We start from the raw sequence: 21,732 nt of genomic DNA on the forward strand, positions 1-21,732 counted from the left end.
CTGAAAGCCACACCCCCAATAAACCATGAATATGAATGACTGCATTGAGCCATTTGCCACTGTGCTTCTATGGCTATAATCACCATGCTACTGCCTATTTCATTTGTTCATTTAGCAAACAAGACAACTCATAATCCAGTACGTTTATTAATCAACACACCTATATTTTAGCTGCAATTAGTCTTAAAAATGCTACATTTACAAAATGTGTAGAATAGCACGAGATGAGCTATAAAACTGCACATTTTCCAATACCCAATGGCAAAATTGCAGGAAGTTAGCTGCCCAAATTGATACAGGCCCACCTGACAAGCTTCTGGCTACGCCAATGATGTTGTCCCCCAGCTGGTGGAGAGTATAACATCTGGGTTGCCATCTGAAGCAGGTCCCTGGTTCAAATCACAGAGTCGTTTTGGTTTTCTAACTTCTCCCGACTCCTTACTGAATTTAGACCACTTCCCTAAAACAACCCATCATATCTGTCCCTTCAGGCGTAGCTACCCTCTGTGCTCTCCAATCTGGGGAGAGAAACATGCATGACTGAATTGAAAGTCTGTAGGGGCTCCTCCGCAAGGGACCAAGTGGAATCACATTATTTCTACAATGAATATGCTTTATTGTCTTTATCAAAAAAAATGACTGTAGTCTAGAAATACAGGAGGCAAACAAGAAATAAAATGGGGGGGGGGTTGCTGTTGTAATGAAATCCTGGTCGTCAACAGCCAGTCTGAGAATAATAATAATAATAATACAAACACAAGTAAAACTACATAGATGTTAAAGCTTTTAACCAAATGAAATCACATTCTGCTCTTGAAGGGGGAGCAGAAGGCTCCACATCTCACATAGTTAATAGTAACACTGATTTCTGACCCACACACACACTACCTATGGAGAGAGACATTGCTACAGGTATATGAACGGGAGAGGATGTATCGCACTGGGTATGATGACACACAGCAAAAATACACAAGACGAAGGGTTAGAAGAAGAAAAGAGTAGTGTTTGTTTTTCGTTCACCAGGTTTGCCTCGTTAGCTTTTTGTAGCACACACAGCTCACCTACACGTCCTTCTGTTTAATACAGGTGCTCACCTTCACGTCCTTCTGTTTAATACAGGTGCTCACCTACACGTCCTTCTGTTTAATACAGGTACTCACTTTCACGTCCTTCTGTTTAATACAGGTGCTCACCTACACGTCCTTCTGTTTAATACAGGTGCTCACCTACACGTCCTTCTGTTTAATACAGGTGCTCACCTACACGTCCTTCTGTTTAATACAGGTGCTCACCTACACGTCCTTCTGTTTAATACAGGTGCTCACCTACACGTCCTTCTGTTTAATACAGGTGCTCACCTACACGTCCTTCTGTTTAATACAGGTGCTCACCTACACGTCCTTCTGTTTAATACAGGTGCTCACCTACACGTCCTTCTGTTTAATACAGGTGCTCACCTACACGTCCTTCTGTTTAATACAGGTGCTCACCTACACGTCCTTCTGTTTAATACAGGTGCTCACCTACACGTCCTTCTGTTTAATACAGGTGCTCACCTACACGTCCTTCTGTTTAATACAGGTGCTCACCTACACGTCCTTCTGTTTAATACCTGTGCTCACCTACACGTCCTTCTGTTTAATACAGGTGCTCACCTACACGTCCTTCTGTTTAATACAGGTGCTCAACCGTGCATTACCCACCAGTGCTCTTATCTAGTGTCTAAGGCACTTTAAATAAACATGTCATCACAGTTTCCATTCATTACCCTAATACCAAACAGAGATGCCAAAGGAAGAGTAGAGTGCCGATGAATATGGACATTCTGGTACGTTAAGAGTAGCTTAATAGTTTTAGAGGTTTGAGATGCTATCCCCAGTGGAAGGCTGTTATATCTAGGAATACTAAGTGCTTGGTAGTTGGTGTGTCAGCGTATACTAAAGGAGAGTTAGGGGTCCTACTTTACAACCAAACCATGGCACAAACACACTGAGATGGCGGGGCCCCCCTTGCTCTGAGCGGTAGGCTTTAGCTAGTCAAACTCCACGTTCAATCGAAGCACTCAACATTAGTGTTGGACTAAGGGGCTGTATTGTACATCATGTGACCACTCAGAGAGAAGCTTGGGGTTTCCTGGCTCCAGTTACAGGGGCATATGAACACTCATTGTGCAGTCACGTGCAGTTTCCAGCGATTCTCTGTGATACGTACGCCAGCGACCATCTATCTAAGCCACTCTAAGCCACTCTATCTACCACACCTCACTGCCTTCAACGCTTCTTCCTGAACAACAGGACAAATAGTGTTCCTACTGGTCAAAATACAGCAACCAACAACGTCCATCATGACCTATGCGATTCCTATAAGAAGTCAGTGACCGATTGTTTTCAGAGTTGTGACGAGATGCTGTAGCAAGTGGAGAAAAGCTTTTCACAGTTAATAAGTCCTTTCTATTCCATGTTTTTCTCCCAGAACAGGTGAAGACTGTGTGAATCCACCATCTTGTTTCATTGTAGTGTTTGGAAGCGGAACAACAGTCTGTACGTCAGGAAGAGACTCGTGCAATGAGGGAAGCGGAGGCAGTCCATTGACCTCTGACCTACTGTTGAATAGGACTATGTCCTCTCTGATGAGAGTTTTGTTAGGCCTGCTTTAAGCCAGGGGAGAGATGATGGCTTTACATTTGGTGACACACTTGTATTACAAGACAATGTTTTGTTTCATGTGGGAGGAGGATGACAAAGGGGAACGTTTCGCTCCTTTCCTTGCAGTTTGGCATGTCGGGGCATACACATACCTTACATACTCACATGTGCACACACGCATAGTTCATAAGTAAAAAGCACTTGTACATTAAGTTTACATACTCATTTAAGCGGAGCACATAATTCCACGCCTAGGGAGGACTATATTAAGATCGTTGGGACACTCGCCGGGCCGAGCAGCTAGCCAGAGTAGAGTAGGAATATTGTAAGTAAGGCAGAGTAAAGCCGCTCAAGTGGGAGTAATTGTTTTGTCATCCCCAGGAATGGAGCATTTCTGGGGGGTGGGGTGGTCTGGGTTGTATCCATTAGAACACACCGTAGAAAACCTTTTGGAAAAGTATTTCAATGGAAAATGAAAACAAGTGGTTCTTTATGGACAAATCCAGGTAGTCACTCCCTGTTTCTTCTGTTTTGGTGCCTAATGAACAGGACCCTGGTTCTCCCTGCTGTTGACTCGTGGACAGGGACAGATGGAGAGGCTAGGTGTTATAGTCACCATTCTGCCAGGCTGGCTAATTGATAGGGTTGGTAGGATTAGCAGGGAGCGTCTATTCGGTCTGGTTGGAGGCTTGCGTGTCGTTGTGGTCGCTGGCGCGGCTGTCGGCATCGTCGTCAGAATTGTCCACCGAGGTTCCGTCAATCTGGAGCTGCCGGCTGCGGCCTGAACGGCTAGACGAGAAGCTGATGGGGCCTCCACGCCTGAGGACGACAGGCAAATACAGTTGAAGTCGCAAGTTTACATATACCTTTGCCAAACTCAAGTTTTTCACAATTCCTGACATTTAATTGCAGTACCAATTCCCTGTCTTAGGTCAGTTAGGATCACCACTTTATTTTAAGAATGTGAAATGTCAGAATAATAGTAGAGAGAATGATTTATTTAAGCTTTAATTTCTTTCATCACATTCCCAGTGGGTCAGAAGTTTACATACACTCAATTAGTATTTGATAGCATTGCCTTTAAATTGTTTAACTTGGGTCAAATGTTTTGGGTAGCCTTCCACAAGCTTCCCACAATAAGTTGGGTGAATTTTGGCCCATTCCTCCTGACAGTTCTGGTGTAACTGAGTCAGGTTTGTAGGCCTCCTTGCTCACACACGCTTTTTCAGTTCTGTCCACAAATTTTCTATAGGATTGAGAACAGGGCTTTCTGATGGCCACTCCAATACCTTGACTTTGTTGTCCTTAAGCCATTTTGCAACAACTTTGGAAGTATGCTTGGGGTGATTGTCCATTTGGAAGATCCATTTGCAACCAAGCTTTAACTTCCTGACTGATGTCTTGAGATGTTGCTTCAATATAACCACATAATTTTCCTTCCCTCATGATGCCATCTATTTTGTGAAGTGCACCAGTCCCTCCTGCAGGAAAGCACCCCGACAACATGATGCTGCCACCCCCGTGCTTCACGGTTGGGATGGTGTTCTTCGGCTTGCTAGCCTCCCCCCTTTTCCTTCAAACATAACGATGGTCATTATGGCCAAACAGTTCTATTTTTCTTTCATCAGACCAGAGGACATTTCTCCAAAACCTTTGTCCCCATGTGCAGTTGCAAACCGTAGTCTGACTATTTTATGGCGGTTTTCGAGAAGTGTCTTCTTCCTTGCTGAGTGGCCTTTGAGGTTATGTCGATATAGAACTCATTTTACTGTGGATATAGATACTTTTGTACCTGTTTCCAGCATCTTCACAAGGTCCTTTGCTGTTGTTCTGGGATTGATTTGCACTTTTCGCACCAAAGTAAGTTCAACTCCAGGAGACAGAACTCCTTCCTGAGCGGTATGATGGCTGCGTGGTCGCATGGTGTTTATACTTGCATACTATTGTTTGTACAGATGAACGTGGTACATTCAGGCGTTTGGAAATTGCTCCCAAGGATGAACTAGACTTGTGGAGATCTACAATATATTTTCTGAGGCTGATTTCTTCTGATTTCTTTCTGATTTTCCAATGTTTTCAAGCAGAGCCACTGAGTTTGAAGGTAGTCCGTGAAATACATCCACAGGTACACCTCCAATTGACTCAAATGATGTCAATTAGCCTATCCGAAGCTTCTAAAGCCATGACATCATTTTCTGGAATTTTCCAAGCTGTCTAAATGCAGTCACCTTAGTGTATGTAAACTTCAGACTCACTGGAATTGTGATACAGTGAATTATAAGTGAAATAATTTGTCTGTAAACAATTGTTGGAAAAATTACTTGTGTCATGTACAAAGTAGATGTCCTAACCGACTTGCCAAAACTATAGTTTGTTAACAAGAAATTTGTGGAGTGATTGAAAAAGTTTTAATGACTCCAACCTAAGTGTTTGTAAACTTCTGACTTCAACTGTACATACATGGTCATTTATCACACCCACAGATCTATGACAGGTGTGTGTCCTGTTGCATCTATAGGTGTGTTGATGAACATGTATGGGAAGTGAATGAATGTCTTCTTCTTTGTTTTAAAGAAACTGGCAGAGGGATTGCTGATAGGCATAAAGAACTATGTGAAGTGTATATACAGTGTTATGAGGGGCTGCACCTGAGGCGGTTCTTGAGTGTGTTGACCTCGCGGGTCAGGCCCTCGCTGGCCTCGGTGGCATCGTCCAGCTCCCTCTGTAGTTTCCTACGGGAGGCGTTGGCCCTGGTAGCCTCCTCCTCAGCCTCCTCTAGCTGACGCTTCAGCTGCTTCATTCGAGAGTTGGCCTTCTCCATCTGACAGGGGGAGGATTCGAATTTTATTGGCACAATTCAACGTATTTACATTGCAAATTCATGGGCCAATTCAAGTTTAAAACACTGCCAGTGAGCGGGCGGAGACAGGAGAGAGGAGAGAGAGAGAGGAGAGAGAGAGATAATTTGGAAAAACAAGGATGGAGACAAAGGTTTGGAGACAAAGGTTTGGAGACAAAAGTTTGGGACAGACAGAGGAATTCAGAGAGAACCAAAGCTACAGAAGAGTGTGGGTGGGAATAGGAGAGAGACAGAGACACTCTGATTATAGTGAATTAGTAGCTAACATGGCATCCATGGCCTTTTACTCACCCTTTCTAAATGTCGGAACAGATTGTTCCGACAATGTGGACCCGAGACGACCACTCACCTGCTCCTTGTACTGGTCGGCATGGCGACGCTCGTCCTCCACCTGAATCACCACCTCTTTCAGCTTCTTCTCTGTACGCCGGACGATCTTATTGGCTGCTGCCCTCTCCCTGGGAGAAAAAAAGAGTGATAACGGGAAAGTGGGTAAATAGTGTAACTGACTCATATCTGATGGAGACATACATTTGCATCAGGATGTAGTAAAAGCCTCCACTTTAGGCAAACTTGTACAATACCGTTTCAAAAGTTTGGGGTCATGTAGAAATGTCCTTGTTTTTTAAAGAAAAGCATTTTTTTTTTGTCCATTAAAATAACATCGAATTGATAAATGACTATTGTAGATGGAAATGTCTGATTTTGAATAGAATATCTACATAGGCGTACAGAGACCCATTATCAGCAACCATCACTCCTGTGTTCCAATGGCACGTTGTGTTAGCTAATCCAAGTGTATCATTTTAAAGGCAATTATGTTAGCATGGCTGAAAACTGTTGTTCTAATTAAAGAAGCAATAAAACTGGCCTTCTTTAGACTAGTTGAGTATCAGAATTGTGGATTCGATTACAGGCTCAAAATGGCCAGAAACAAATAACTTTCTTTTGAAACACATCCATCTTTTCTTGATCTGAGAAACGAAGGCTATTCCATGCAAGAAATTGCCAAGAAACTGAAGATCTCGTACAGCGCTGTGTACTACTCCCTTCACAGAACAGAGCAAACTGTCTCTAACCAGAAAGAGGAATGGGAGGCCCCGGTGCACAACTTAGCAAGAGGACAAGTACATTAGAGTGTCTAGTTTGAGAAACAGACGCCTCACAAGTCCTCAACTGGCAGCTTCATGAAATAGTACCTGCAAAACACCAGTCTCAACGTCAACAATGAAGAGGCGACTCCGGGATGCTGGCCTTCTAGGCAGAGTAGCAAAGAATAAGCCATATCTCAGACTGGCCCCCAAAAAAAAGAGAGAAAAAAAAGAACACAGACACTGGACAGAGGAAGATTGGAAAAAAAGTGTTATGGACAGACGAATCTAAGTTTGAGGTGTTCGGATCACAAAGGAAAACATTCGTGAGCCGCAGAAAAAAATGAAAAGATGCTTGACGCCATCTGTCAAGCATGGTGGAGGCAATGTGATGATCTGGGGGTGCTTTGTTGGTGGTAAAGTGGGATATTTGTACAGGGTAAAACGGATCTTGAAGAAGGAAGGCTATCAATTCATTTTGCAACGCCATGCCATACCCTGTGGACGGCGCTTAATGGGAGACAATTTCCTCCTACAACAGGACAATGACCCAAAGCACAGCTCCAAACTATGCAATAACTATTTAGGGAAGAAGCAGTCAGCTGGTTTTCTGTCTATAATAGAGTGGCAGAGCAGTCACCGGATCTCAAACCTTTTGAGCTGTTGTGGGAGCAGCTTGGCCGTATGGTATGTAAGAAGTGCCCATCAAGCCAATCCATCTTGTGGGAGGTGCTTCAGGAAGCATGGGGTTAAATCTCTTCAGATTACCTCAACAAGTTGACAACTAGAATGCCAAAGGTCTGCAAGGCTATAATAGCTGAAAATTGAGGATTCTTTGACAAAAGCAATTATTGTTTCAATTAAAAATAAATATTTATAACCTTGTCAACAACTTGACTATATTTCCTATTCATTTTGCAACTCATTTCATGTATGTTTTCATGGAAAACAAGGACATTTCTAAGTGACCCAAAACTTTTGAATGGTAGTGGATGTTTTCAGCCCTCTAATGTTAAAGGTCCCATGCAGTCATATATTCTGGGTAACAATGAAGTACCTTAGGGTGATTGTTTTCAATTAAAATGGTCAAAAAGAAACAAAAATAGCTTCTTGGCAAAGAGCAATTTCTCATTTTCACAATTTCACAGTATTATTTCAACCTCCAGGTGTGGAAATGTATATACACAGCACAGAAAAATCATCATTTTTGACTGCACTGGGCCTGTAAAGGTCCAGATTTGGAGTAGTTTGTAATGTGATTATAGATCTGTGGTTAGGGGAAACTCCTACCTCTAGCGGTCTATTGAGTATGGGTAAATCATTACATTGAGTGTATGAGCTAGAGTCCACCTATTCAAGCCTACATTTAATTCTAGGTAACCTCCCATCTTTAAACTCTGAACCCCATTCTGACATCTATTTAGTACAGTATATTGAAGGCTTCTTACTTGGCCTCCTGCTCCAGTTGCTCCTCCAGCTGCAGTATCTTGGCCTCCAGGGCGGTGATGGCAGCCTTGAACTTGGACTTGACTGCCCCCTCCAGCTCTCCAAGCTTGGCCTTCAGCTCCTTGTTCTGCCTCTCCATTCCTTGACGGGCGTTCTCACTCTTCTGGGCCGCGCTGCGCTCCCCAGCCAGCTCCGTGTTCAGGATGTCCACCTTGGGAGAGAAATGGGGATAAAGGGAGAGAGGGTCACTCTTTGTCCATCTCTATATAAAGCCGTTAGTTGTGGGTCCCAGGAAGTAGTCTGGTGTGCTACTTGTTAGTGCAGTTCATTATAGACTACTCTCCAGGCCATAGAATGGTCCAGGAATCGTCTATGTGTATGAGTGAATCTCAAAATGACTTTCCTCTTGTCCGATCTCCTCCTCAAAACGTCAAGAGACAATGCCGGTTTAAAGAGAGTTTTACATGTTCTGTACCTTCATGAGCTGTGTACGTGTTTGACAATGTGAGAGTTGTACTGTACCTGCATGGTGGTCTTGCGGAAGCGGTCGTTGAGCAGCTCCATGTTGCTCTGTTCCTCCTCTAGTTCCTCCTCCAGCTGCGAGATGCGGGCCTCCAGCCTCCTCTTCTCATCTAGCAGGGCCGACCTGACACAAACAAGTGATTGATTCGGTGATGTGGTTGGTACAGAACGCAGTATAGAAATCGGGGGGGGGGCTGCTGTGCCACATAAAGCTGCAGTATGTAACTTTTTGGGAGACCTGACCAAATTCAGATAGAAATGTGAGTTATAGATCTGTCATTCTCATTGAAAGCAAGTCTAAGAAGCGGTAGATCTGTTCTACACGCTCTATTCATATGCTTGCCGTTATTAAATTTAATTTTTGCGTCTTTTACTTTCAGTTTTGTACACCAGCTTCAAACATCTGAAAATACAAGATTTTGGGTTATTGAAAATATATTTCATAGCGGTTTAGATGGTACAATGATTCTCTACACACGATACGTTGTTTGTTTTGTCACAGAACCTGAAATTAGGTGACCTGTTACAATTGTAGCAACCAGCGATTTCTGCATGTTGCACCATTAAATCTGGAAAATATCATGCTTGAATTTGATCATTAATCAGCTAAATGTAGCGACTCACTTTCCAGAGGTGCTATTTGAGATCTCGTCGGCCAGCTCGTCTCTCTCCTGCTCAGCATGTCTACGGGCCCTCTCTGAAGCCGCCAGGTCCTCCTGCAGCTGTAGGATCTCAGCTTCCAGGCCCTTTAGTTTCTTCTCGTTCTCTTTAGACTGTGCAAAGATCTCATCACGGGATGCTCTGGCCTCCTCCAGCTCCCTCTGGTAGTCCTTCATCTGGGCCTGCAGGGGGCAGCAGCGAGGCAAAGAGTGAGACCAACGTTCTGGGGCAACTCTACAGGGTTAGTTAGGGGTCAACTCCATTTCAAATGAGATTTTATTCAATACTCCTCTATGGCAGCATTTACACAGGCAGCCCAATTCTGATATTGTTTGCCACTAATTGGTCTTTTAACCAATCAGATCAATCTGTTGCCCATAATTGGGCTGCCTGTATAAAATGCAGCCTACGAGAAAATGTTACAAATTCAGTTTTTCTTCCCGAATTGAAATGGAACCGACCCCCTGTACTGAATATAATAGTGTACGGCCAGCGGGGAAGCTACAAATGAGACCAACTTGGACAACTAGAGTTTACAGCATCAGGGATGTCATCTAAATACAGACGTTGGTAGTCCTGGACATTCTAATCTAGGATACATTAAAGCTGACTACACAGTGGACAGACAGGCACAGATACCATACCTGCAGAGGCTACCAGTCCATTTTAATGATAAAAGGATACAGGTGTAAGAAATAATATTGCTGATTATCAGAGATCAGACAACTAGAAGTTCCTAATTAATCAGGCAAAATATATTGACATTGTAGGAATGCAAAATTCTGCTAACTTTCCCAATATTCCCAGAATTCCTGGTTGGAAGATTCAATATTTATAAATCTACATAATAGATCAGCACAACTTGAGAATGAACAAGCAAACACAAATACTGTATGAAGTCTCACCTGTAGTTTTCTGAGCTGTTTGATGGCTTCATCTCTGGCCTTGTTGGATGCTTCTATTTGCCCCTCCAGGTCCTTGAGGTCCATCTCCAGCTTCTTCTTAGCTGCCACGGCCAGGGCTCTCTGCTTCCTCTCATCCTCCAGCTCTGCCTCCATCTCACGAACCTGGGGAAGGGGTCAGGGGTCAGACAACAAGATATTACAGAGAGGGATGAAAACACCAAGTAAGTGATGAAACCTAGTTTGGCTTCTAGCTTGCTCGGATGCAATAACGGTTAGGGTGAAGATGGATGGGAAGTACACAACGAGTCCATAACTTAAAGTTTTTGACCATATAATAATATGGTGATTATTTTCTTCCGAACTGTTGGCCAGGCTAAATCACCCGAGTTTCTATTAGAGGTCTGAATGTTACTCCCTAAACAGGGTCCTCTCTGCTCGTCTCTGTACCTGTTTGACCAGCGTCCTCTTCTTCTCCTCGTTCTGTTCGTCTCTGGCCTGCAGGTCCCTGTCGAACTGGGCCTTCATGGCCTGCATGTTGACCTCCAGACGCAGCTTGCCGTCCTCCGTGGCCTGCAGCTCGTCCTCCAGCTCCTCCAGCTGGGTCCTCATCTCCTCCACCTGCTGCTCCAGGGTGCGCTTCGACTTCTCCAACTCATGGACCTACACACAGGGGGACGTGGAGAGACTGTTAGCAGCAGCATCTCTTTTCTGGGTCGAAACTGTCATAAGGAAGCCATCCCATAGGATTAGTCAAACAAACTTTCACTCAAAGCAACATTCTATGGTGGGTGGACAGCGTTCTTTCAAAATTAAGTAATTTACAGAAGGCTTCATGTGTGTAAGGTCTCCAACAACGTTTAGGAACCACCACCAGCTCCTGTAACACAGGGATTCTCACTCATTCTGTGGTGTGTGGATTGGTGGCCATATTGGAAGAAACATACCAAAACCTGTATATTTTGGTTCTATCAAATCTCATTGGATGAGCCTAGTCAAGTCAAGGCTTAGGACTGGGTTGTATAAGGTATTTATGAACCTTCAGCTTCTGTACGGGGGGTTTAAACTACGTACGCTCTTGCCCACGTCGTCCTTGGAGCTCATCAGGTCCTCCATCTCAGTCCTCAGCTGCTTGTTGAGCCTCTCAAACTCCTCCTTGGCCTCCAGGGCTTCGTCCAGAGCCCGGGCCATAGACAGAGCCTTGGTCTCCTTCTCCCTGGCCTCAGCCTCGGCCTTGTCACGCTCCTCAGCATAGCGGGCAGAGATGGTCTTCTCTTCAGCCAGGAGCTAATATAGAGGGAGAAGATAGTGATGAAGAAGGATGGCAAGCAATGTCTTACTGGTAAGTTAATGTTAACGAAGGCAATCATTGGAATCAAGAAATCAGGTCTACTTTTATTTTGCGGAGGGGGGAAGGAGATAAGCAAAGGTGAGAGGAGGGAGAAAAGGAAGCAAGATAGAGGAAAGGATAGAGACAAATGGAGATGATACGATACCTGGTCGAACTTCTTCTGCTTCTTCTCCAGGTTGGAGACGATGGTCCTCTGGTGGTCCAGGTCCACCATGAGGTCGTCCAGCTCCTGCTGCAGGCGGGTCTTGGTCTTCTCCATCTTGTCGAAGGCGGAGGCTTTCTCCTCCAGCCGCTGGCTGGTCAGCTCCATGTCCTTCTGCAGCTTCCTCTTCACCTCCTCCAGAGACTCCAGAGTCCCCAAGTCCTCATCCAGCTTCTTCCTCGACTCAAACAGCTGTTTGGCAGAGAAGACAACGGTTTTCAGGTTGTTGTTGTTTCTGTGGTTCTTACATGAGGAAATAATGTTCACAGCTTTGTGAGTGAGCATTTGATATACAGAAAATGACAGTGGTCTTTTTTTGAAAAACCACATTACATCATCTTAGTGTTGGGGAAGCTACTATGAAAATGTATTTTTACCAAGATAGCAATTACTTAAACTACACTAAAGCTACCCTTAAGAAAAATATCAGTTTACTTTAAAAAAGTAGTTCAATGTGTGAAGGAACATTTTATGTTTGTGCTTTTCTAATAAACAATTCGACTGGGTTCATGCAAGTGACTGATCGTGCCCGGGAGGAACCCTCACTACCAGTATCTGCAATTTGGCAGTACGCCCAGAACATTATTTTGAGAACGAAAAGAGATATCTCAGTTTCAAGGTCTCAGCTTGGAGAGAAGAAGCCTCATGAGGTACTGGTCTGTCACATGCATGAACTAAACGTTAATGATGAATTCATAATGAATAGTGAATAAGCTAAATCATGCAAATATAACTTGTCTGTGTAAGCTGTATATAACAGATCTAACGGGACTGCCCCGACAGAGCTCACTTCAGACCGGTACTTTAGTTTGACTGTGACCTATCCAGTCAACCTATCCATTTAATAAAGAATGATTCATTTAAAATTGACTTCAGGTGTCCCTAGTGGTAACTTCCATGACAACTACATCCAAACTACTTCATGAAAAATGATATGTGAATCTGATATGACGTACACTACAAATAGCAAGAATAGATCACTTTGGGGTCATATGTTAACAGAATGTGTTATTTAGCCTATTAAACAAAAACGATGTTCCATGAGAGAATTAGGCAGGTCTGATGCTGAAAAATACAAATATTTATTGCCTAACTACTGACAACACTACCTAGATTTGAATTTAGTTCAACTACCACCAAGCTACTGCAAAATGTAGTTAGATTACTAGTAGAACTTCATGTAGTTCACTTCTCCCCAACACTGTATTCAACTTATACCCAATACCTATTTCGCGAGTAAGGAATCTAGCTAGCACAACCTGTAGTAAATGGTGGGTGTTCACAGCTGGAAAACCCTGTCCTATTGGCAGTGAAACATTAAGAATAACAGTGGGGTACATACCTGAGCCTGCAGCGTGGCCAGTTGTTTCTCCAGGTTCCTGCGGGCCTCCTCGTCCTCCTCCTGCTGCTCCTGCAGGGTGCTCTTGTCCTCCTCCAGTTGACGGATACGAGAGCTCAGGTTCAGCTTCTGACGAGTCTCCTCCTGGAGCAGCTCCTACACGCACGCACGCACACGCACGCACGCACACACACACGCACGCACGCAAGCACGCACACACACAAAAGACGCAAAGACCCAACGGTAGTGAAACATCACTTACAATGAGACTCGTTGGATGGAGACAGTGATATGCTGTTTATACAGCCGATTGGCATTAGCTACAAGTGTCTCCAATAATGAAGCGTCATCAAAGGACATTTGCTTCCATAGCACATGACAATACCTCCAACTTCCATTTCAACTATTAGAGCATGTAATGACGTATAAGGAGTCTCTGCTCACCTGTGTGTCCTGTAATGCACTCTCCAGGCCGGCTGAATCCTTGGCCAGCTTGATTCCCTTCTTCTCAGCGTCCTCCAGCAGGGCGGAGACAGTGTCCAGCTCCGTCTACAGACAAAGGTCTATAAATATCTCTTCATAGTCACAGGAAAACATATTCACTCCCATTTTGAGAAACCAATTGACTTCAACACATAGTGACAACGACAGACAGCGCGGTCCGTTGACTTGGCCTCTAACCTGCAGTTTGTGTGTGCGGTCGGCCAGTTCTAATTTAGCCCTCTCTCCCTCGGTGGCTCGGGCCATGAACTCCTGCAGCTGAGCCTCCATCTTCTTCCTCTTGTGTTCTGACTCTGTCTTGGCCTGCTGAAGCCCCTTCACCTCGCTCACCAGCTCCTTGTTGTCACTCTCCAGGGTACACTTGTTCTTCTCCAGGTTGGACTTGAACTGCAGCGGAAAGAGGAGAGAGGGGTTGTGGTATACATTGGGGAGATGAGAGAATTTTACAGAGGGTATGTTGGGTAGGCCCGTCCTCTTGGCCGGCTTAGCAAAGAAGTGATAGTGTAGTGTTACTACTGTATGAGATGACGTTATGTTGACAGGTCTATTTTCTCAGGTGGCGACCAATGATTTATATATACATTAGATGACTGATAGGGGGTGCTGTGTTGAAACCACCGTGCCTCCATCTTGGGAGTGTAAAAAAATAGTTTGGAAGCGAGAGAAATGCATTTATTAAATGTCTACATTCGTTTTTGCCACGTGTATTCTATTAGAAACACCTTAATGCATATGTTTACATTTTATTGTGAGATAAATATATATATTTTTAAAATGAAAATCAAATATAAAAACATTATGTTTTAGAGATTACTAATGCTACTGTCCCCATGACAACTTACTTAAATACATGTCATTATGTCCTTGAAACATTTAATTTAAATACTGTAGAATTCCATTCATTCCTATCGAGGACTTATCCTACTGGGGAGTGTCAATATGGCCGACCGGTGGCTTCAAAGCCTCTCAATGGCCAATACATATCATCAGCAATCCAGAGTTTATATACATCGTTGGAAGAGATCCACCCTCTTGACCTGCTAAACATGTGGTGTTACTATTGTCTAACGACGTTATAGTTGGCAGGTGTCATGTCTGATGGTGGACCTAGCCTCTAGGCCTGCTAAGCATGTAATGATATGTTACTAGATGATTGACAGGTGCATTGTCTCTGATTATAGACCCACCCTCTTGGCCTGCTCCAAATTCTCAGACAGCTCCTCCAGGGCGGTGGAGTGTCTCTGTCTCATCTCCAGGACCTGAGACTCGTGGTTCTTGGTCTCCTCGTCGATGGCCTTCTTCAGCTCAGCCACCTCCTGCTCTCGCTTGGTCCTGAGAGGAGAGAAAGGAGAGGAGAGAGGGGTTAGGAAGGAAGGTAGACCCTTAAACCTTACACCTCCCTGAGGTGCTGTGTCTCTCCATGGCCCTCATGCAGATACACACGCAGGTACTTTGCCAAACTATGACAGTGCCACTCTTTCAGTGCGACCCTACATCGGCTCTTTATCCTTTTCTAAAAGCACCGAATAAACATATTGGGACTACAGTAAACATATAAGTGTATCAGCGCAGCAGAGAGCAGTACATCTGACAAGCAGTCTCCCAGTACCTGAGCTCCTGCTGGGCAGCGGTGGTATCCAGAGTGTCCTCCAGCTCAGTCTTCAGAGCCTCCAGCTCCTCGCTGAGGTCCCTCTTGACTTTCTCCGCCTTGTTCCTGGACACCTTCTCTGACTCCAGGTCCTCCTGCAGCTCTGACAGCTGGGCCTGCAGCTCCCGCACAGCTTTCAGAGCGTTGTTCTTCTGGGCTCCCTCTTCATCACCCCTGGTACACACACACACACAACAAACCAATCAATTCCAAAATCAATTCCAAACAACAACATAGAAATCGTTAGATTAGCTAGCTAATGCCAGGATACATTCCATTTAAATGAAGAGGTGAGAAATCATGTTGTGGGGCGTTCATCTGAGCAGTGCTTCTATAGTACCAGAGATGTCCAAATGTTAGGATCATTTTGGGTAAAACCATGGTACGTAAAACTGCTACATGAAATCACTGCACATTCTCTAAATCTCCCAAAATGGCTGATCATTTCAAAATCATACAGGCCCTAGCAAGTGAGACTGCAGCGTGGTGACAAAATCCCAGTGAACACAGGGTGGCAGTGTGATCGACCTTCCAGCGAGTGAGCTCATGAGGACCCGTGTGTGTTAGTCAGCCTGCCGTGTGTGTGTGTGTGTGTGTGTTTGTGTGTGTGTGTGTGTGTCCGAGCAGTGAGTTTCTTGACCGTGTCTGTCTGTGCCTTTCTCTGTCAGTAGAAATCCCATTGCGGGCGGGGCCATAATGAGATTGAATATGTGTTGTTGCTGGCAGTCAGGCTAGATTAAACTACTATTATTATTATTATTATTATGGATTCTGACACATACTCACTCTAATACACAGTGGGGCAAAAAAGTATTTATCTACCCCACTTTATCTACCCCTGGATTGTTAATTGGACTCGTTCTGTCATTTCTTGATTTGAATTTTCATTATTTGTGTATGTGTATTGTGTTTGAGAGACATTCTACTACACTGTTGGAGCCAGTAACATAAGCATTTCACTGCACCTGCTATAACACCTGCTAATCTGTGTACGCAACCAATAAACTTTCATTTGACACCTGAGCCCTGCCTGCATTCCTTAGACATTCCTGCGTTAAGAGCTTCTGAAGAGGCCTGTGCCTTTGCCAGGACCAAATAATGACTCCATGTCCAATTAGGTATTACACTGATGAAGCCATGAATAATAATATAGCTACTAATGAGACATTATGGTCAAATAGCAACTGTCCAGACTGGTAATTCAATAGCCCTACAATTATAAACAGTCATAAAATTCCAACTGGAATACTGTAGCCTAAGTAACGGTTTAATCAACTAGCCTATGACCAAGTGATGATTTCAGAAGGTCATTTAGGGGAGACTGTTTTCCATTGGCCTACAGTCTACACCTGAATTCACCACTGTCTACACCTGAATTTGCCACTGTCTACACCTGAATTCACCACTGTCTACACCTGAATTGGCCACTGTCTACACCTGAATTCACCACTATCTAAACCTGAATTCACCACTGTCTACACCTGAATTGGCCACTGTCTACACCTGAATTGGCCACTGTCTACACCTGAATTGGCCACTGTCTACACCTGAATTGGCCACTGTCTACACCTGAATTGGCCACTGTCTACACCTGAATTGGCCACTGTCTACACCTGAATTGGCCACTGTCTACACCTGAATTGGCCACTGTCTACACCTGAATTCGCCACTGTCTACACCTGAATTCGCCACTATCTAAACCTGAATTGGCCACTGTCTACACCTGAATTGGCCACTGTCTACACCTGAATTGGCCACTGTCTACACCTGAATTGGCCACTATCTAAACCTGAATTTGCCACTGTCTACATCTGAATTCGCTACAGTCACCACCTGAATGATTGGACTTCACCTTCATGCCAATGACCTCTGTTGCAGCCAGAGGAGGAGCTCATTAGTACGTGGTCTCAGTTTCCCTACTCAAAAGGGACTTAATTGAACGTGACACCACATGTGTTGCTCATTAATATTTTCCACTAAATTAGGTCTGAATTGGCTTCGGATTACAAAGAATGTTAAATGAACAATCGAGGTAATACTTGGATGCACTCTTTCTCCTTCTTCCAAGAGACAGGTCTTTTTCAAGCCAAACCTGGTAATGTTTTCCTTGAGTCCGGCAGTCCTGTTCAGAAGCTATTAAAAATAAGCGTCTGTGAAGCGCAAACAGATTCCGTGACCAAATTCCTCTGAGGTGTGAGACGATCCGTCATGGCTGCCATGCCCAAGCTGAGATTCCTTTTCCTTTCCGTTGGGAAATGCAGTGAGAGACTTGGATGGGGCATATCATCAATCTCTATCAATCTGCCTCAGAGTGTGCGTGTGTGCTATGTCTCTAGTGAGGGTGATAGCCAGCATAGCAGCACGCACTGCACTAAGGAAGGCATTCGTTAAGTTTAGAGTGAACCGATGCCACTGAACAACTAAGCAGCTGGACTGTGTGGCTGCTTTTACATATTCAGTTCAAAGCCAACATGAGGGTATTTGCCCACATGAAAACTGTAGTATACTGTAGTATACTGTGGTTAAATAATATTGTATTCACTGTAGTGTTTTTGCGGACTTTACTGTAGTGTACTGTAGTATTTACAATCTACTGCACTGTTGAAGCTAGTAACGTAAGCATTTCGCTGCACCTGCTACAACACCTGCTAATCTGTGTATATACTATAGTCATTACTGTAGTGTTTTTGTGGTCTGTAGCATACTGTAGTATTTACTATAGTATACTACAACATTCTATAGTAAGTACTATACATGATTGAGGTATACTACAGTGTGTAGTATAGTATTCTACAGTATACAACACAATTCTATACTAAGTACTACACACGATTGAGGGATTCTACAGTGTGTAGTATAGTATTCTACTGTATACTACAGAATTCTATAGTAAGTACTGTAGTATTCTATAGTAAACTGTGGTATTATTTAATGCGTGTGTGCCCGCTGGATCTCAACTGCTTGGGCCCTGTAGAGTGGACTGTTGCTATGGGGACAGGCGATGAAAGTGGGAGTATATGTGTGGGTGCAGATCTAGCCGGTATGGTTTACTGGACCACAGTAGTGGTCGGGCAGGTTGCCATAGGAACAGGCAACATGCGCGGTACCGGCCTGCATGGTGGGCAAAGCTTATTGATCCAGGTAGCTTTCACATGGTACATCCTCCATTTCATTTGATTTCACCGTTTCAAAACATTTTCTCTTGTATGGTGCAAACTGAACACAACCTATGAACGTTATTGAGAATCCATTTTGGGGCTGGAGGCGAGTATCTCACCTGGACAGAGCGGCCTGTAGCTCCTCCTCCTTTTTGGCCAGCTGGATCTTGAGCTCCTCTATTTGGGCCTGCAGCTCAGCTATCTGGTCCTGGAGGTCCGTGGTCTCAGCGTCTAGCTTCCTCTTGGCCTTCTCCAGCTCCTGACGAGTCTTCTCCTCCTTCTTCAGGCGCTCTGATGACACACACACACACACACACACACACACACACACACACGCGCACACACACACACACACACACACACGCACACACACACACACACACACACACACACACACACATGAAATGGAATTCCTATGCATACGCAGAATCACATTACCAGAGAAGTCTTCCTCTTATCTAGTCTGTATTCTCATCTTAATGTTATTATATGCAGTTGAACTACAACTTTCCTCGATTCCTTGCATCATCAAAACGCTTTGGAGAAGAATGCCTGATGGGAAGGACCTTGGACCTTATCCTCCAATGAAGGTAGAGAAAGAGAGCGAGGAAGAAAGAGAGCAAGTAATCGAGACCAATTGAGGAATAGCCACGTGAAGCCTTTTACCTTCCAGGTCGACCATCATCACCTCCTGCTTGTTCTTGACCTTGCCCAGGTTCTTGGCCTTCTCCTCCTCCTCCGTCAGCTGGGAGGTCATCTCGGCCACACGGTCGTCCAGCAGCTTCTTCTCCTGTTGGGTGGAGAGGAGAGGAGAGATGTTAAACCTCTCTACAGTTTTCTACAACAGGGGTCAGCAACGTGTGGCTCCAGAGCCTCATGTGGTTCGTAATAAATCATTTGTATCAGATTAAGATCATCTTAAAAATCTCTACTATTCCCTGTACCCTTCAGGGTTCTATACAGGTCTAATACCTAATTTATGCCTTCTGCTTCAATCAAATGCCCGCTACCGTCCGCACAGTGTTCTGCGTTCAGTGTTGGGAGGGGACATTCGATATTACGTCTTCTGATTTCGTTCGAGAGGACCTAGCGGACGGTTTGGAAGCAGGAGGTGGAAATCAGGCTTAAGTGTGCATTCTTCTCTGACCTTGAGGAACTTGGAGTTCTGGTCCTCCAGCAGTAGAATGTCCTCCTCCATCTTCTTGATCTTGGCCTCGGCCGTCACCTTCTCCAGCTGCAGCTTCTGCCTGGCTGCCTCCTCCTCATCTAACTGTTCCTCTAGATCCTATGGATAGACAATGGACATACATATGTTCAACCAACAGAGACACTCAGTATCTTAAGCACAAGGATATGTACTGCAATGCTGAAGTTATCAATAGTTTTAGTTTGAATGAATTCCAGCTAAACCAACATTAACTCATGAACTGATGGTGTGTGTGTTTGTGTGTGTGAGCGCAGGTGTCCATGCTGCATCCATATGTGCATATATGCGTCTCTCTCTCTGACCTGGATGTGGGTCTGCATCTTCTTCTTCTCGTTCTGCATGCTCTGGTTCCTCTCCTCCTCCTCCTCCACTCTGGACTCCAGGTCGTGGAGGATCTCCTCCAGCTCCTGCTTCTTAGCGGCCAGGCGGGCCCTCATCTCCTCCGCCTCGGCAAACAGCTCCGTCTCCGCCTGCAACTGCTCTGCAAGGATGTTCTTCTCCTCTAGGAGCTGTGGGGGACACAGAGGATAGAGAGCAAAGTTTACCTACGCTTATTTTCTAGATGTTATTCGATTACAATGTTGAAAGGTCAAACCTTCTCAAGCCTATAAAAAAGGTGCTATCTAGAACCGAAAAGGGATCTTTGGTTGTCCCCATAGGAGAACCCTTTGAAGAACCCCTTTTGGTTCCAGGAGGGTTCTACATGGAACCCAAAATAGTTCTACTTGGAACCAAAAATGGTTATCCTATGGGGACAACAGCAGAACCCCTTTGGAAGCCTTCTTTCTAAGAGTATACTACTCAACCTTCAAACCTAGTGGCTGGACATCTACCACACAGCATGAACTATGGAGGCCAACAACATTCACAACGGCTGGAGCAAGTTGTGTTATGTTGTTTTCTCTCCAGCAGTGCATATTTCAGAAGAACAGCTAGACTGAGGTATGGAACCATGGCATTGGGTTCAGGTACGAGCTCCAGGTAGTAACTCACCTGTTGGTGTTTCCTCTCCATATCCACCAGCTCTCCCTCCACCTTGCTCTGTCTCTCCTTCACCTTGACCAGCTCCTCGTCTTTGGCCTGCATCTCCTCCTCCTGCCGGGTCACCTGGAGCAGAGGTTTCACCTGGAAGGGAAACAGGAGGGTCCCATCAAGGTCAGGGGAGGGAGGAATGGAAGAAAGGATTGGATAAGGTGTAGAGAAATGGTCATACGCATCCTGTTAACAGAGGGTGTAGATGTGGTCTCACGGCACGCTCCATCAGTAAAACCCCCACTCACCTTGGTGAAGAGTCTCCACCACTGCCAGTGGCGCAGCTTGAGGTAGGCAGCACAGTTCCTCTGGAGGACCTTCAGAGCACTCAGCTGCTGCTGCTTCTTAGCAAACGCCCTGAGGAGACATAATTAAGAGACTGATATCCCATACAGCTTTACTTTCACTATTTAACTTGGCCACAGCTGTCTCCCAAACCATAACGCACACAGTGTCATTTTGACTTTATACCGTTTTAGCAACATCATAACTTATCTGTACTTATGCCGTCGTTTTTGTGAGTTGCATTGAAATCAAAGGGCATGAACATGCCTCAGTAATGAGGTGGACATTTAAACCTACTTGACTGAGTGACAGGGGAGAGACAGTGGGGCTGCTGAGTCATGGTACTTACTATGTAAAGTGATTTGAAGTCTGGAAAGTCTGGCTATATAAATATGAATTAAGTTATGAATCAATAATTAATCCTAATGACTCACTTGCGTGCCAGGTAGCCGCGGCAGACAGACTGGAAGTAGATGATGATGTCAGTGATCTTCAGGTCTCTCTCCTCCTCCAGGTGGGCCAGGACTCCGGTCCTGAAGAAGATCTTACTCTGGCCGATACGGAACAGGTTGGGGTCCAGTTCCAACGCTCGGATCTGTTACAATACACAGGAGAATACGAGTAAATGAGAAAAGTCAGCATGCAAATCAGATATTTTTTGTTTGTTAATTGTGTCATTTTAAACAGGATGGTGCAATGACACAACTCATATTTTCATAAGTTTCAAAACGTTTGCTCATTGTGTTAGTTAATAGATAACACTGGACGCCCTTTACCATCCTTTCGCAGGCCTGTTTCCCGTCCATGAAGCCCTTGGGGATGGCATTAGGGGTCAGGATCTCGTACCTGGGATAAATAGAGAAGTATTAGGAGTTAACACACT

General features: G+C 44.6%; 1 protein-coding gene across 8 annotated transcripts in view; it reads right to left on the minus strand.

Moving 5' to 3' along the window:
• Positions 1-1,552: 1,552 nt before the first annotated feature.
• LOC124003499 (myosin-10-like) overlaps positions 1,553-21,732 on the minus strand; it is a 98,506-nt gene continuing 78,326 nt past the window's right edge. For all 8 annotated transcript variants that reach the window (XM_046311793.1, XM_046311791.1, XM_046311788.1 and 5 more), the window contains 23 exons: positions 21,626-21,695; positions 21,284-21,444; positions 20,813-20,921; positions 20,526-20,657; positions 19,835-20,041; positions 19,473-19,610; positions 18,992-19,115; positions 18,445-18,616; positions 15,129-15,341; positions 14,707-14,851; positions 13,700-13,906; positions 13,463-13,567; positions 13,022-13,174; positions 11,623-11,871; positions 11,201-11,413; positions 10,577-10,789; positions 10,130-10,291; positions 9,189-9,406; positions 8,565-8,688; positions 8,045-8,253; positions 5,855-5,963; positions 5,294-5,466; positions 1,553-3,464 (listed from right to left, as the gene is read on the minus strand). In XM_046311793.1, the coding sequence (XP_046167749.1) occupies positions 3,314-3,464; positions 5,294-5,466; positions 5,855-5,963; positions 8,045-8,253; positions 8,565-8,688; positions 9,189-9,406; positions 10,130-10,291; positions 10,577-10,789; positions 11,201-11,413; positions 11,623-11,871; positions 13,022-13,174; positions 13,463-13,567; positions 13,700-13,906; positions 14,707-14,851; positions 15,129-15,341; positions 18,445-18,616; positions 18,992-19,115; positions 19,473-19,610; positions 19,835-20,041; positions 20,526-20,657; positions 20,813-20,921; positions 21,284-21,444; positions 21,626-21,695 (3,757 nt within the window). In that variant the 3' untranslated portion in view covers positions 1,553-3,313. The remainder of the gene's footprint in view (positions 3,465-5,293; positions 5,467-5,854; positions 5,964-8,044; positions 8,254-8,564; positions 8,689-9,188; positions 9,407-10,129; positions 10,292-10,576; positions 10,790-11,200; positions 11,414-11,622; positions 11,872-13,021; positions 13,175-13,462; positions 13,568-13,699; positions 13,907-14,706; positions 14,852-15,128; positions 15,342-18,444; positions 18,617-18,991; positions 19,116-19,472; positions 19,611-19,834; positions 20,042-20,525; positions 20,658-20,812; positions 20,922-21,283; positions 21,445-21,625; positions 21,696-21,732) is intronic.

Source organism: Oncorhynchus gorbuscha, linkage group LG18, assembly GCF_021184085.1.
Source record: "Oncorhynchus gorbuscha isolate QuinsamMale2020 ecotype Even-year linkage group LG18, OgorEven_v1.0, whole genome shotgun sequence".
NCBI classification, from domain to species: Eukaryota; Metazoa; Chordata; class Actinopteri; order Salmoniformes; family Salmonidae; genus Oncorhynchus; species Oncorhynchus gorbuscha.